We start from the raw sequence: 16,062 nt of genomic DNA, 5'->3' as shown, positions 1-16,062 counted from the left end.
CTCGTGGTAGTACCCCAGTCTGGGCCGCCGGCCTTTTTGTGGGGACTCCGGGGGAGGGAGACCGCAACAGCATGGCGGCCGGGTATGAGCCGCCCCACCCGCCTCTGCCCCTCTGTCGCCGCCGCCGCCGCCGGAGCCGCCGGGACCCTTTGGTCTGCGTGTGTCAGTTGTAAGGCCGCCACAGCCGCCCGCCAGCCCTCGCTCCGCCGGCCCTCCTTCCTCTACCGCCGCTGCCGGCCCGACGGTCGGGCTGGCGAATCACTCTACTCCCACCCCACCCACCAGTCCGCCGGCCGGGATCATGGAGGACGTGAAGCTGGAGTTTCCCTCGCTCCCGCAGGGCAAAGAAGACGCCGAGGTGAGTCTGCCCCTGGCCGCCACGCACAGGCCGAGGGGAATCCCAGGCCCCAGCCGTGGGAGCCTCCGAGGCTGCCGGAGCCCTGTTGCCTCCTGACGTCCCGGGGTCTCAGGCAGGAGCCTCCCGCTCGGGGGCGGTGGGACTTCCCCACTCAGGTCTCGCCCTCCGCAGGCGCCGGCCGACGGGTTGGGTCTGGGGTCATTAATTTAACGAGACGGGCAGAAGCCGTCTCCCCACCCCAAGTCAGCGTCGAGGAAAAGCAATGCGAGGGAAGCGTTGCTTTTAATCTCCATCTGAGGGATGGCTTTGGCGTCACAGACTTCACTTGTGGGACACATGCCCCTGCCCCACATGCGGACTAGATACGGGGGCTGACGTTCAAAATGCTCCTTTGCAAAAGTTTCCCAAAGTAGTGGTTTTTGTTTGTTTTGAGGCAGAGCTACAAAGCTGGCTTATTTGAATCTGAAAACTTAAATCAGAAACCTTGCCCTTTGGAGGGAAGTTAGTAATAAAATTCTTATATAGCTTAGCTTCCTGATTTCTACTTTGGAGTTCTTTTTATAACCCAGTTTGCTTTTTCCCCCCCGTCTAACTTTTGTATTGAGTTTTGCGTTGCTGGGTGTTTTTTTTTTTTTTTTTTTTTTTTTTTTTTAACCCCATCTACTCCTTATTTCAAGTGTATTGCAGAATATTAAATTAGAATTTTCTGAACTCTAAATTAGTAACAGGACAAGGCATGCGTTAGCACGATCAAGAAAGAAAGAAATCTAAAATTTCTAGTTTTAAATATCTTAAAAGTAATTGGGAAACGCTCTATTTTTAAGAGACCATTCAGTTTATACCAAATATTCATTCTATTGAATATCTTCATTTGGGGTTCACATTTTTTTTGTTTGGAGGGATCTTTTGCTTGTGGTAGTGATCCTTGAGATTTGCATATGTTTTCAGAATAGATTCTTTTTTACATTTTTATTGATTTGAGAGAGAGAAGGGAAAGAGAGAGAGAGAAACATCGATTTGTGGTTCCATCTACTTATGCATTCATTGGTTGGTTTATTGTATGTGCCCTGACCAGGGATCAAACCCACAACCTTGGGGTATGGGGAGGACACTCTAACCAACTAAGCTACCTGGCCAGGGCCAGAGTAGACTCTGAAATGGGGCGGGAGGGGGGGGGGGAGTTAAATTTATGTTTAAAAATGAATTTAACTTTTTTCTTTGTTTAATATGGAATAATGTAAATGAGGAGTATGTTTTTATATCCTCATAAGTACTCAGTCATTTCAGCACTGGAAGCAAATTTAGGAATAATGTAGAGCATCCCCAATTTTCAGGTGAAGATATTGCAGTTTACTGAGAATAAGTCCATGGTAACAGAGTAGCACAAGACAGTGAGGACCTCAATTCTTCCCTGCTCTAATCCCAAAATTTCCAGTTTAAAATGTTTACAGATTTTAATTTACTCTTTTATTGTGTATATAATATATGTTATTCCTGCAAAAATTATAAAATCTTTCTGGAAATATAGCTTTCTTGTTCTCTGTGTGGGACAGAAGTAATGTTTAAAGTCTAGTAGATAATAATAACAGATACTACCTACTGAAAGCCAGTTAATTCCTTATTTCATAACATTAGATGTTTCTTCTCTTTTTGTTGCAAAATCAGACTAGCTTAAGCAAAAAGACATGAAGTAACTGAACCCAGAAAGTTAGAGGTGCAGCTAATCTTAGGGTCCTGACTAGACAGTATTATAGTGCATCAGAGCTGCCACTGCCTCTCATCGGTGCTTGCCCCTACTTTCTCACAGTGTCTCTGCTTTTCCTTGGGCTCTTTCACTAGCATGGAGTTTGGCCATCGACTTCTCTGGGGCCTACACATTGAGGAATAAAAGCACTTCTCTCCAAGCTTCAGTGTTTAAAATCTAGAGGACTGGCCCAGCTTGGGTCATGTGCCCATCCTTTGGATCAGTCACTACAGCCAGGAAGTGGTAAATATAATGAAGGGCCCAGGCTAGGTCATGTACCTGCTTCCTTGGCTAGGATAGTGAAGTTTATCATTGGTAGACATTTCCACAGAAGATGGGGAGTGCTTTTGGGGCAGACAAAACTTTAAATACCCATTAAATAGGGTGTGTAGTTACTCATGCTAAACTGATAAACTAATTTCCAACGAGATATGTGAAGTGTCAAATGGTTTTAAATGTAGTTAGCATGACCAGCCAGCATAGTGTCTTCCACATAGGAAGCACTACATGGAAACTAAAGTACAATCCAAATCTTGCTTTAGTAAAAATGGAATTCAAGTAAAGCAAGAATACTCTTAATGATTGATGTGATCAAGCTGTGATAGCTTGATGATCCTATCATCTCTTTAAGAACATTACTTCCAAGTTTCTTGACATGCTGGTCAGGGCATTCTTTATAGTTCAGAGCTTGTGTTACCAGTCCAAAGTGCCCCAAAGCTTTGAAAGGCAAGACTAAGCAGGAGCTGTTATCCTGAAGGTCACAGAAACAACACAGGCTTGAACAAGATGGAGTCAGAGGCAAAGCATTTCACTTTTACATGAGCAAAATTTTAGCTGTGTTCAAATCAGTTTGCAAAAAGATCAGCACTCCTTTGTTTAAAAACACTGTGATTTCCCGTTGTTTTGAGGATGAAGTTCAAACCTGTAACATCATCTGGAGGGTCCAATGTGTTCTTGAATCTGCCTACCTCTCTAACCTCATTATGAGCTGTTCTTCCTCTTGCTCCCTTCTCTGTATGCCCTAGTTATATTCATCTTTTCTCAGTTCCTGTAATGCTTTAATTCCTCCCCTCTCCCTCCACCATCCCCCAATTAAATACCTTTGCATTTACTGTGTTCCTCTGCATGGCTGCAGCACTTTCCTTGCACTCAACTAGTTAACTATAGGCATGCATTGCATAATGACATTTCCATCAACTTTTTTAGTTTTTATAGGCAGAATGAAGATGGAACGAAGAAATTAAAAGTGAATTATTTCAGGCTAGGACACCTTCCTCTAAAGGGGGGTCTTTTCAGACAGATAAGAAATTCCAGATGGCCCAGCCCGCGTGCCTCAGTGGTTGAGCGACGACTTATGAACCAGGAGGTCAAGGTTAGATTCCCGGTCAGGGCACATGCTCGGGTTGCGGACTCGATCCCCAGGTTCTATTTCTCTTTCCCTCTCTGAAATAAATAAAAATATATTTTAAAAAATCAATTCCAGACTGCTTAAGATTATGATTCTGGAAGAGGCTGAAACTGCTTTTAGAATCAGGTATTAGCCATTGTCCATTGTTTCTCGCTGGATAGAGCGGTAGCCTGAGCACAGAAGGTTCGTGGATTTGATACTGAGCCCCAGTTAGGGTACGTGCTGGAGGCAACCAATCAATGATTTTCTCTCACATTGATGTTTCTCTCTTTCTTTCTCATTTTCCTACCTCCCTTCCACTCTTTCTAAAAGTCAATGGAAAAAGGTATCCTCTGGTAAGGATTAACAAAAACACAAAAAAGAATCAGGTAGTCAATCTAGGTTTGATATCATTGGCTTTCATCAAGAGTGATACCATTTGGGGCCTGTGGTTTTCTGTTTAACAGTTTTGATGATAGAATCTTTCTTACTTGTGGCAAGATTATAGTAGTTTTTTAGATGTGAGCAAGAAAAATAAATTTTACAGTGTTAATTTTTTAAACAAATTGGTTGCATAGTTAGGACTGTTGGTTTTATAATTCAAAAATTAATCTATTTTCAGGTAGAAAGTGAAATATAATTTACTTTAATTGTAGGTTAGCAACTTAAATGTTATCTTTTTCTTTATCTTTTTTAAATATTTTTTATTGATTTCAGAGAGGAAGGGAGAGGGAGAGAGATGGAAACCTCAATGATGAGAGAGAATCATCAATCGGATGCCTCCTGCATGCCCCCCTACTGGGAATCGAGCCCGAAACCTAGGCATGAGCCCTGACCAGGAATCGAACTGTGACCTCCTTTTTCATGAGTCCATGCTCAACCGCTGAGCCACATCGGCTGGGCCCTTTATCTTTTGATTCCCTTAGTACAGTGGTCGGCAAACTCATTAGTCAACAGAGCCAAATATCAACAGTACAACGATTGAAATTTCTTTTGAGAGCCAAATTTTTCAAACTTAAACTATATAGGTAGGTACATTGTTATTAACTTAATTAGGGTACTCCTAAGCTGGCCTTTACTAAAAACGTCCTCAATCTGAGGGGTCGACCTCCTCGAAAACCCACTTCTGCGAATGGGCCACGAAGTTTCAATCGCACTGTACGTGCGGGCCCGCACGTGGTATTCTGTGGAAGAGCCACATTCAAGGGGCCAAAGAGTCGCATGTGGCTCGTGAGCTGTGGTTTGCCGACCACTGCCTTAGTACAACATCAAAAATAGGACTTACTTAATAGCACTGGCTTGAGCATCCCTTTCCTAGTACCTTTACATTTAGTGGTGCTTTTGTAACCTGACTTAGAGTAAAACTACCTAAGGAACTTTTTAAAAATAGCCATGCCTAGACCCACCATCATCTATTCTGATTTAATTCGTCTGAGATGGAGCCAGATAATTCTAACGAAGGTGGGCAGGTTTAAGAAAAATTCATATAGAAGCATTTTACTTGAATGCCTCTCTGTCTTCCCATATTCTCCCAACCCTTTTGTTTTTGAGTGAACATCTTTAGTCCGTTGTTTTTGGCAAAGTTTGAGCAAGGGATGGCAACTAAAGGAAAGGGCTTATTCTCAAAGAGGACTACATTTTTTTGGAGGAGACTGTATACTAATTTTTGGTTTGTGAAACGTCCCAGATCAGATATAGAATTCTGATCATTCTTTTCCCCCTAAGTTGTTCCCCCGACCTATGTAATATTTGTAATCTATCTTGGCATTTCTAAAAATTATGTGTTTTAATCCACCTGATAGTAAGAATTAAGTTTTTATTTATTTTAATGGTTATAGCCTATATTCTTTGGTTCATATATCATATATTCTTTGGTTTGTTTACTTATTTATTTATTTTTAAGCATTTTTATTGATTTCAGAGAGTTAAAACATCAGTGATGAGAGAGAATCATTGATCAGCTAGCTGCCTCCTGCAAGCCCCCTACTGGGATGAGCCTGCAACCTAGACATGTGCCCTGACCGTGAATTGAATGAACTGTGATCTCCTGGTTGATATGTCGATGCTCAACCACTGAGCCACACCGGCCAGGCCATTTATTTATTGATGGATCCTTGAACATTTTTTAACATTTTTCTGCCCCATAATGCAGTTTTATAGATGCTGTAACTTTGCATTTGTATGAGAAAGAAGAAGATAGAATGAAAGATGTCTTAATAATATATGGTACCCTTTATCATTGATGATTGGAGGATTTTCACTTGTGAATTAATTTTTATTAGGAGCAGATATGTTTCACAATTAGGGATACAGTGGGGCCTTGACTTTCGAGTTTAATTCATTCCGAGACCGATCGTTAATTCAAATTACTCTATCAACTCAATGCAAAAAATCGGTGGAGAGACAGCTGGTATCTCAAAAAACTGTTAGTCGGGACACTCGTAAGTCAAGGCCCCACTGTATTTTGACTTAGTTGGCTTGCTTTGGTTTGAAAAATATAGTTGGGCTACTTGGTTAATCAACAAAATTTGGGAAATTGATTCTTCTAATTAATATTAACTCAATAGATTGACAATTATACTAGGAGTCTGCCCAATTAATAATACCACCATTTCTAAAGTGATGATTTTAGGAGCAGTATGAGCAGGCAGAGATTATGATTGGCAAGACTTGGTTATTATAGATCTATTCAGACCTATGGATGTCTGGTACAGCAAGACTGTGAGCATGGATAACTTTTAAAATCTTGATATAGTATGCCAAAGGCATGAGCAGGAATAGTAGACTAAGAAGGTTTAAGATTTGTTCTGTAGGTAGGTAGTAATCCAGGCTAGGGCAACAAGGAGGGAAGACTCTTGAGATCAAGAATAGTTCCAAATGAAATATTCTGTGATAGAAAGCTTTAAGTTTCAAAGGATACAAGCCTAGTTATAGCAAGTCCTGATACTCACTTAAGGAGGCTGCAAACTTGTCTGTCCTATGCATAGGAATAATTTTTCATTCTCTATAACTTGCTTTTTACTCCTATAATACCTTTCCTTTCCTTGAAGCCTCTTTTTCACTCAAATTTTCAGGTAAATTTTGAATTCTATCCCATATGTTCATGCTTGATCTGATATAAAATGTTTTAAATTATTGGACAGTGAAAATTATTTTCTTCAAAAAATTTTTTTGGTAAATGATATTGCAGAACCTCGTTTCCCTATATATTTTCCCATTTTTCTTATTTTATCATGCACAATTTAGAGATTTTATTTTAGGTAAACTCAAAAGTACACATTTCTTTAATCACTTTTCTTTCTCACAGCTTGACAAGTTGCTCCAGGAAAATAAGGCTGGCTATTTAAAAATAAAAAAAAAAATAAAAATGATTCATAGTATCTTGTGCAATGATTACCGAATGCACATCTATTGTGTGCTTATTCTGTATTTGTCTTTGTCACTGAGATGTGTCTCCTGAAGGCAGCATATTGTTTGGGTTTTGTTTTTTCGATCCAATCCGCTATTCTGCGCCTTTTTTATTGGTGAGTTCAGTCCATTTACATTTAGGGTGATTATTGATACATGAGGATTTCCTGTAGCTGTTATATCTTTTGTTTTCTGGTAACTCTGTGTCTCCTTTGTTTTTTTTTCCCCTTATGTTTCTGTCTGTTATTTTAGTTTGGTGGTATTCTATGATTTTTTTTATTTGTTTACTATTTCCTCTTTTTTAATATTATGTATCAATGTGTTTTGTTTTGTTTTTCAGTGTGGTTACCATTAGGCTTTGGAAAAGAAAGTTTCATATATACAGCAGTTCTTTTTCTTCTGAATGTTCCTTCATTCCCCTTTGAAAATTCAGGCCTTTACCACCTCCCCTTTTATGTTTCTTTTTTAATTGTCTTTTTAAAAAATGTTTTTATCCTTTATTTTTTATGTTATATTTAGGTGTATAGTACCTTTTCTGAATAAGGGTTGCAATTTCTTGTTTCTGTCTGTCTGTTAGTCATCTTACTCATAGTTTTGAATAGAAAACCCCCTTTGCATTTCCTATAATGCAAATCTTGTGATAAATTCACTCAGCTTCTGTATGTCTGGAAAAGTCTTTATTTCTCCTTCATATCTAAAGGATAACTTTGTTGGATATATTATTCTTGGCTGGTAATTTCTCTCTGTCAAATGGTTGGAATATTTGATTCCACTGTCCCCTGGCTTTTAGGATTTCTGCTGAAACCCTAATGGGATTTTCTTTATAGTTTACTGTCTTCTTTTCCCAGGCTGCCTTGAGAATTCTTTCTTTGCCATAAACTTTTTAAAATTGATTTGAGAGAGAAGCATCAATTTGTTGTTCCACCTATCTATGCATTCATTGGTTGTTCTTTGTATGTGCCCTGACTGGGGATCAAACCTGCAACCTTGGCGTATCGGGACGGGCTCTAATCCAGCGGTCACCAACCGATGGTCTGGACCACTGGTGGTCCGTGAGGTCTGAAAGGTTGGCTACCGCTGGTTTAAGGAAACCTTTGGAGCAGCGGTCACCATCCGGTGATCCGTGATGTCCAAAAGGTTGGCAGCTGCTGCTAACCAACTGAGCTATCTGGCCAGGGCCTGTCACTAATTTTTTATAGTTTTAATATAATGTGCCTTGGAGAAGGCCTTCTGGGGTTGAAATAATTAGGTGTTCTGTTTGCTTCTTGGATTCAAAGATCCAGTGCTTTCCATAGGTTTGGGAAGTTCTTATCAACTATTTGTTATTGTTTTTTTGTATGTTTGTTTTTGTTAATCCTCACCCGAGGATATTTTCCATTGGTTTTTTAGGAAGAGTGGAAGAGAGAGGAAAGACAGAGAGAAACATCAGTGTGAGAGAAACACATCGATTGGTTGCCTTGCAATAAGCCCTGGGTGGGGGTGGGTGCGGGGGGAGTTGTTTCCAACCAAGGTACATGCCCTTGACTGGAATTGAACTTGGGACCCTTTGGTCTGCAGGCTGATGCTCTGTCTGCAGAGCCAAACCGGCTAGGGCTCATCAACTACTATTTGTTGAGTAGGCTATTGTCTTTTCCCTCTTTCTTCTTCTTCTGGTATACCATTATTTTTATATTGCTCTTTCCTGATGGAGTCAGATATTCTCATAGAATTTCTTTCTTTCTTTCTTTCTTTCTTTTCTTTCTTTCTTTCTTTCTTTCTTTCTTTTCTTTTCTTTTCTTTTCTTTTCTTTTCTTTTCTTTCTTTTCTTTCTTTCCCTCCCTCCCCTCCCCTCCCCTCCCCTCCCCTTCTCTTCCTTCCCCTCCCCTCCCTTCCCCTCTTCCCCTCCCCTCCCCTTCTGGTATACCATTATTTTTATATTGCTCTTCCTGATGGAGTCAGATATTCTCATAGAATTTCTTTTTCTTTCTTTCTTCTTTCTTTCTTTCTTTCTTTCTTTCTTTCTTTCTTTCTTTCTTTTCTTTCTTCTTTCTTTCTTTCTTTCTTTCTTTCTTTCTTTCTTTCTTTCTTTCTTTCTTTCCCTCCCTCCCCTCCCCTTTTCTTTTTCTTTCTTTTCTTTCTTTCCTCTCAAGTTTATTCTTCTTCCATCTACATCATTTCTAGATTTCTATCTCCCATAGCTCTATTTCTTTCCTCCATCTGGTCAGTGCTATTTCCTAATAAGCTCACTAGTTTATTGAGTTCCTCAGCTCCAGAATTTCTGTTTGGATCTTTTTTATTTTTATTTCAAATTATAAGAGAAAGGGCTCTTGGAGCTAAGGACCCTAACCTTTAGCTCCACATTAAGTAGGTTCCAAGAAAGGAGACTTAAAGCATAAGGAGGTGCCTCTAGCCAACTGAGAGGGCGATAAGGCACCTTACATTAACTGGTGATATTGTCAAAACAATGAAGTTGGACCTTGGTTCTTGAGTTCTGCAAAGAAAGAATTCAGAGCCAAGAACTCAAATTATGAGAAGTTTATTTAGAAAGTTACAGAGGTAGTAAAAATGAGGCATAGAAGAAATGGGTTAAGGAAACAAGTTTCAGAGGCAGAAGAAGGGTCCTTGGAGCTTAAGAAAGTACACTTGAAAAGAAGGGTGTGCTCTGGGAAGAGAGAAAGTGACTATTTGGTCCTTTTTAAAAAATGTTTTTATTGATTTTTAGAGCGAAAGGGATAGAGAGATAGAAGCATCGATGACACAGAAATATCCTCAAGCGACTACCTCCTACATGCCCCCTACTGGGGATCAACCTGCAAACGGGGCGTGTTCCTTGATCGGAATCGAACCATGGCCTCCTGGTTCCTGGGTCTATGCTCAACCACTGAGTAACACCAGCTGGGCTTATTTGGTTCTTTAAAGATTAATCTCTTTGGTAAATTATTTCTTTTGTATGTGCCCTGACTGGGGATCAAACTTGCAACCTTGGCATATCGGAACAAGGCTCTAACCAACTGAGCTATTTTATTTTATTTCATTAAACTGCCTGAGTTTTCTTATATTTTGTTGAGTTTCAGGAGCTGCAGTCTTGAATTCTCTGTCATTTAAATCATATATTTTGATGTCTTTAAGTTTATTTTCTGGAGATGTTTTCATTTTCTTTCTGAGATACCTTGTTGCCTTGGTTTCATGGTATTTGATGGATTTTTTCCTCTGCCTAGGCATTTATGGGAATGCAATCTGCTTTTTAAAAAGAGTGATCCTTCTTTATTTAGTAGGTCAATAAGAAGAGGTTTTTTGTTGTCCAGTAAGTTGTGCTGAAGTGTTTTTGTTTTCTCTTGCACTGCTTTGTTTTCTTGGATCTCTGTGGGTAAGTGAAAATGCCCTATATTCCCTGGGGAAGTAGGCATCTCCTCTGTGACCCTTTCCTTCAGAACACCACCCCCATGGAGGAATGCGGTGGGCAATGGGGTTCTACACCTGTGAAATCCCAGTGCTGTCCTCTGAAACCAGCTGCTTCCCTGTCATAGGTGTCCAGGTGTCCCCCACTTGGCTTAAGCTGCTATGGGTGGGGGCAAGATGGCCTGGGAGAGACAGGCTTTTGCGTTGTGGCTTTGTTCTCCCAGTAATGGCAGCTGCCAGACCTCCATCATGGGGACCAGCCCCAGCATGCATCCACCACTCTGGAAGGAATGCTTCTGCCTCTTCAGTTCTCAAGGCTGCAGATAGTGCTCTCTGCAACCTGATACTGCTACAGCTTCTTCTGGGCCCTGCTGCTAGTTCTTGCTGCCAGCTCCTGGTGGGTGAGGGGGAGTGGCCAAGATCCAGTGGCCTTGCCTTCTTCCTTGCAATGGGGCTGCTAGACCACAGCTAACCTGTCACTGGGTTTAGCTACAATATGTGCTGACCACTCAGGCAGGAATGTTTCTACCTTTCTGCTCCTAAGTGCTTCAGAGAGTGCACACTGCAATCTGATTCCTCCCCTCTTCTGAGACCTCATATTTTCCAACTCTGAATTTAGGTCATTTGAAAGGTCACTTCTATTTTCCAGTTCACAAATTCTTTCTTTATCGTGTCCTTTCTTCTGTTTAATTCATCCACTGTTTTTTCTTTTTTAAATTCAGTTGCACTTTTTCGTTTCTACATATTCCATTGCCTCTCTTAAAAATGAGTTTCTTAATTGATGGTCATATTTTTGCTACTCTCTTTACTTATTGTATTAAATGTTTGGTGTGGGGTTTTTTTTTAATCCTCACCTGAAGATATCGTCATTGTTTTTGAGAGACAGACAGACAGACAGACAAACATTGATATGAGAGAGACACATCGATCAGTTTTCTCTTCTACATGCCCCAACTAGGAATCAAACCCACCACCTTTCAGTGTAAAGGATGATTCCCCAACCAACTGAGTGACACTGGCCGTGGCTATATGTGTTTTGAATTTTTCATTATTGTCCTATCTGCAGGTCTGTAGATGTCATTCAGTTATATCTGCTTTTCATGGTAGCTCATTTCCACTACCACCTTTTTTTTTAGTCAGTTTTTTTATTGTGAGCTCATTGGAACTTACCTGTGTGAATTCTTTCTATTTTATTTTATTTTATTCCTCACCCGAGGATATTTTCCCACTGATTTTTAGAGAGAGTGGAAGAGAGAGGGAAAGACAGAGAAATATCAATGTGTGAGAAATATATCGATTGGTTGATTCCTGCTCAAACCCTGACCGGGGCCCGGGCCGGGGAGGAGCCTGCAACCAAGGTATGTGCTCTTGACCAGAATTGAACCCGGGTCCCTTCATTTCACAGGCCAACGCTCTGTCCATTGAGCCAACCCAGCTAGGGACCAGCTTTTTATGTTTTATTTGACTTCTCACTTTGAGCAAGTCCTAGGCTTTGTCTTATATCTCACATGTACAGTGCTATTTAAAATATGACTGTGATGAGGATGTGGAACAACTACAACCTCCATTCCTTGCTGGTGGAAGTGTACTAGTAAATTGGTTTTGGAAAACTTTTGGTATTGTCTAGTAAAGTCAAATATAGGCTTATCCTTGTGATCTAGCAATTCCATTGCTACTTACATATCCAAGCGAAACGAATTCATATGACTACCAAAGGGCACATACTAGTAAAAGCATTTTCATAGCATCTTTATTCATAATTGCCAAAACCTGGAAGCTACTTAAATCTCCACAGGAGGATGAGTAAATTGTGTAATATTCATACAGTAGTATACTGCACAGAAATAAAAAGGGGAAAACTGACATATACTACAACATGGGTGAAACCCAGACGTTAAGTGGAATGAAAGAAGCAAGACATAAAATAGTTGATTCCATTTATAAGAAGTTAAAAAACAAGCAAAACTAATCTGTAGTGATTAACTTGCTTGTTAATTTAGCTGTGCATTTAAATATTATTTTTTTACATAGATAAATTTTATTTTTTTGTGTTCTTCATTTAATTTTTCCATTTATTCACTCTGTGCCTTCTTCTCCACTTCCCCACAGTCACCACACTGTTGTCCATATTCATAAGTTCTCATTTTTAGAAAATTTTATTTATTGATTTTGAAAGAGATGGAGAGGTGGAGAGAGAGAGAGAGAGAGATATTTGTTGTTCCACTTATTTATGCATTCATTGGTTGATTCTTATATGTGCCCTGACCAGGAATTGAACTCGCAATCTTGATGCATCGGGATGATGCTCTAACAGAATTACCCGACCAGGGCCAAGTTCTCTCTTTTTTAAACATTTTTATTGATTTTTAGAGAGAGAGGAAGGGAGAGAGAAAGACAGATAGAAACATGGATGAGAAAGAAACATCAGTTGATTGGCTACCTCCTGCACACTCCCTACTGGGTATCAAGCCTGTAACCTGGGCATGTGCCCTGATTAAGAATCGAACCGGCGACCTCTTAGTGCATGGGACCATGCTCAATCAATTGAGCCACATGAGCGGGGCTTTATTCCTTTTTTAAACTGTCATTACATAGACAATTTCTCAGGATTTATAATCTACTACTACTACATTGCTGAGACCAGTTTTCAAGATTAAATATATTTTCTGTTTCTTCTCTGTTTTTTGTGTGTGTTTTTTTAAAGCCTGCTGGCATTGCAGGAGTAGAATATTCTCCCTTTCTATTATGGGTGTATAAAAGTTCTATATTATGTGCTAAAAATACTTTTCTGACTTGGGGAATCAGGATAAAGGAGATTTCTCGTACAATTTTTTGCAACTTTTCTGTAATCTTAAAATTATTTTAAAATAAAAGGTTTGTGTGTTTTTTTAAAAAACAGCAACACTTCTAGTTTTAACTTCAGAAACCTAATTACTATTTATAATTCTGAGTTTTAAGCAACCAAGTTAGAGACTTGGAATGCAATCCATTTACAAATTAGGACTATCTGTACTGTATTTGATTTTTTCATGTCAATTTACTGTCATTTCTTTGTTCTTTTCCTAACTTTTAAAATATTGTGTCGTTGCCATTGGCATTTTGCATTATTTTCTGACTTCTTTATCTTGGTCTGCATTCCAAAGACAGAATGAAATCTATACTTTCTTGAAATGTATATTTCAAATGAGTTGAACAAGACAGAATCTTAAGCCCAAGTAAGATGGGAAAGGCTGTTTCACAAGCATCTGGCAGTTTAGATCAGAGATGGCAAATACTTGTCATACACCATTCTTCTTTCATCCATTGCAGATATTGCTTATTGATCACAACACTCTTCTTCCTTAGTCTTTTCCACACTTTGTTTTAGCTATCTAGTGCCAGTTGATCTGAGTTAGCATGAATGTAAAAAAAAAAAGTCTATTAATATCTGTAATTTAGAGGATTATTTGGGGGAGAAACTTCTGGAATATCTATTCTTATAATTCATGAACTATTCCATCCATTGTATGAAGTAATATAATCATAATTTTGGAAGGCCAAATATTTAAAGAATACCTTGTTTCTTGTTACTTACATTTTCAGGTGTTTGTGTAGCCAATTGAATCTGCTATTTTTATAGAATATTCTTAAAGTATAAACTTTTCTTAAAATTCCACACGCTTGAATGTCACATATTTAATTTTTAATTGGGTGACATTTTTTATAATGTTATTTAACTTTTATTCTTGTGTTTTTCTTTATTTTTAAGGAGTGGACCTACCCTATGAGACGAGAGATGCAGGTATGACAACCTTATTGTTCACTAGAGGCCTGGTGCACGAATATGTGCACGGGTGGGGTCCCGCCGGCCCGCCCGATCAGGGTAATTGGACTGGCGGGGGTGAGAGGAGAAGGGGACATGGGAGGTTGGCTGGCCGGCCCCACCCTCTGGTTGAATTCCGGTCGAACTCCCAGTGGAGGGGAACAATTTGCATATTACCCTTTTATTATATAGGATCATTAAATAACCTAATTTCATAAAGGATTTGAATCCTTTGTGGCTCATCTGTTGACTCGTAATCTGTAGGTTCATCACTAAGTATTTTTAAATATTAACAGATTTAAACTTAATTGTGGATCTTAAAAAGATGGGAAATGAATTGTTGCAGTTCTTATTTTTAAGATTAGAACCATGGACAGTAATATATGTACATGCTTAATGAGTCACTTTGTTTTTCTGCATCTAAAAAATTTGGTACAGTATTTTGATTCCTTTTGAAAGCAGTTTGTTCTGTTTGTCTAGTTTAGATACATTCAGGAGAGTTCAGTGTATATGGAAATCTGTCAGTCGGGCTATATCATACCTTAGATATATTAGTGATTTCCAATCAATTTCCAAAACTAACTCCTCCAGAAGACTGAGTTGAATTCTCCCAGTATGGAATGACTTAAGTGATAGCTAATTAACAGTTCACTTTTCTTTTGCATTTCTCACCATTTACAGTCACTCTGCTAGACCTAGGATCAAGCAATATCTTTTGCTCCTGGGAATCCTTTTACTTCTAAAAATCTGTTTCTTTTCTTTCTTAGTGAAAATCCATTTTTTAAAAGTATGTGAGTACCTAAGAGGCATTTTACTTGGTGCTGTGGAGAATGCAAAGATGAGAAAAATGTTATTTCTGCTCACAAGAAGCTGTTAGAAGAAATCAGACAATATCCTATAGAACTGAACTACTATATTAGTATCTTGGGTATGATACAGCCTGACTGAAAGCATTCTATATTGAATTCACATAGAATAAGCTTTAATGCAATATTCAGAAAGTACTTATTTAAATTGATGAAACTGTCAATAAGCAAACATTTGATATTGGCCTTTTTTTCACTTGCTGTACTTTATTTCTATTATTAACTATGGATAGCAGTTCTTTTTTTAAAATATATTTTTGTTGATTTCAGAGAGGAAGGGGGAGGGAGAGAGAGAGATAGAAACATCAGTGATGAGAGAGAATCATTGATCGGCTGCCTCCTGCATGCCCCACACTGGGGATCAAGCCCGTAACCCAGGCATGTGCCCTGATCGATGCTCAAACACTGAGCTATGCCGGCCGGGCTAGATAGCAGTTCTAATCTTGTATCGGGTACTGCTTTTGACTTGGCTGAATAAGGTTTAATGTAATTCCAAAGGGAAGATTTTCTTTATGCCTATTTCTAGATTTTAGCTGAGACTAGAAGTAAAATTAGAGGTGTTTTATTAATGTAAAAGATAATCCTACAATGTATTAATTCTACCCAAACTGCTATAAAAGCACTATTGTCAGTAAAACTCAGAGAAGAAAAAAGCACTGTGGAAGTTCAAATATCTGGAATGTATTATTCAGAACCACATTTGAATTTTGAATGTCTCGTTTGATATATAAAGCACATATTCATTTCTCTTCCCAATCATTTGCTCATTGTAGCTGGGAAATGCTCTCTAGATAATAAGCTTTTTAGCAAATTATTATAACTATGAAAACACCCAATATCCACTTTTATGGTACATATTTTATATAGATTTAAATTGCTGATGGTAAATATCTCAATTTTTTTCCTAGGAAATTTTACCTGGATTGTTTTTAGGCCCATATTCTTCTGCTATGAAAAGCAAGGTATGAACTTTACGTTAGGCTTGTCAAGAGATTTTTATAACCAACTTTTTGTAGTAATTTTTTTTTTTTTAGTAGAGTTTTATTTGAGGGAGAGTTCACAAATAATTGCATGTTAATAGTAATTGTTACTCTGGAGTATCTGCCTCTTTCCAAATTT

General features: G+C 38.8%; 1 protein-coding gene across 13 annotated transcripts in view; it reads left to right on the top strand.

Moving 5' to 3' along the window:
• The first annotated feature begins 46 nt into the window (after positions 1-46).
• Positions 47-16,062, top strand: part of STYX (serine/threonine/tyrosine interacting protein) — a 65,868-nt gene continuing 49,852 nt past the window's right edge. For 3 of the 13 annotated variants that reach the window (XR_002831238.1, XM_023760780.1, XM_023760785.1), the window contains exons 1-3: positions 11,292-11,633; positions 14,024-14,056; positions 15,852-15,905. Coding sequence is in view for 12 of the 13 variants with exons in the window: in XM_023760780.1 (XP_023616548.1) it covers positions 11,553-11,633; positions 14,024-14,056; positions 15,852-15,905 (168 nt within the window). In the remaining variant the exon portion in view is untranslated. Of the gene's footprint in view, positions 359-11,284; positions 11,634-14,023; positions 14,057-15,851; positions 15,906-16,062 lie in introns of those variants that run through there. The other 10 variants (XM_006096977.2, XM_023760777.1, XM_023760776.1 and 7 more) reach the window with 10 other exon arrangements.

This window comes from Myotis lucifugus, unplaced genomic scaffold, assembly GCF_000147115.1.
Source record: "Myotis lucifugus unplaced genomic scaffold, Myoluc2.0 scaffold_191, whole genome shotgun sequence".
NCBI lineage: Eukaryota > Metazoa > Chordata > Mammalia > Chiroptera > Vespertilionidae > Myotis > Myotis lucifugus.
Note: the sequence above shows the minus strand (reverse complement) of the source record. Positions and strands in the feature narration are given on the sequence as shown.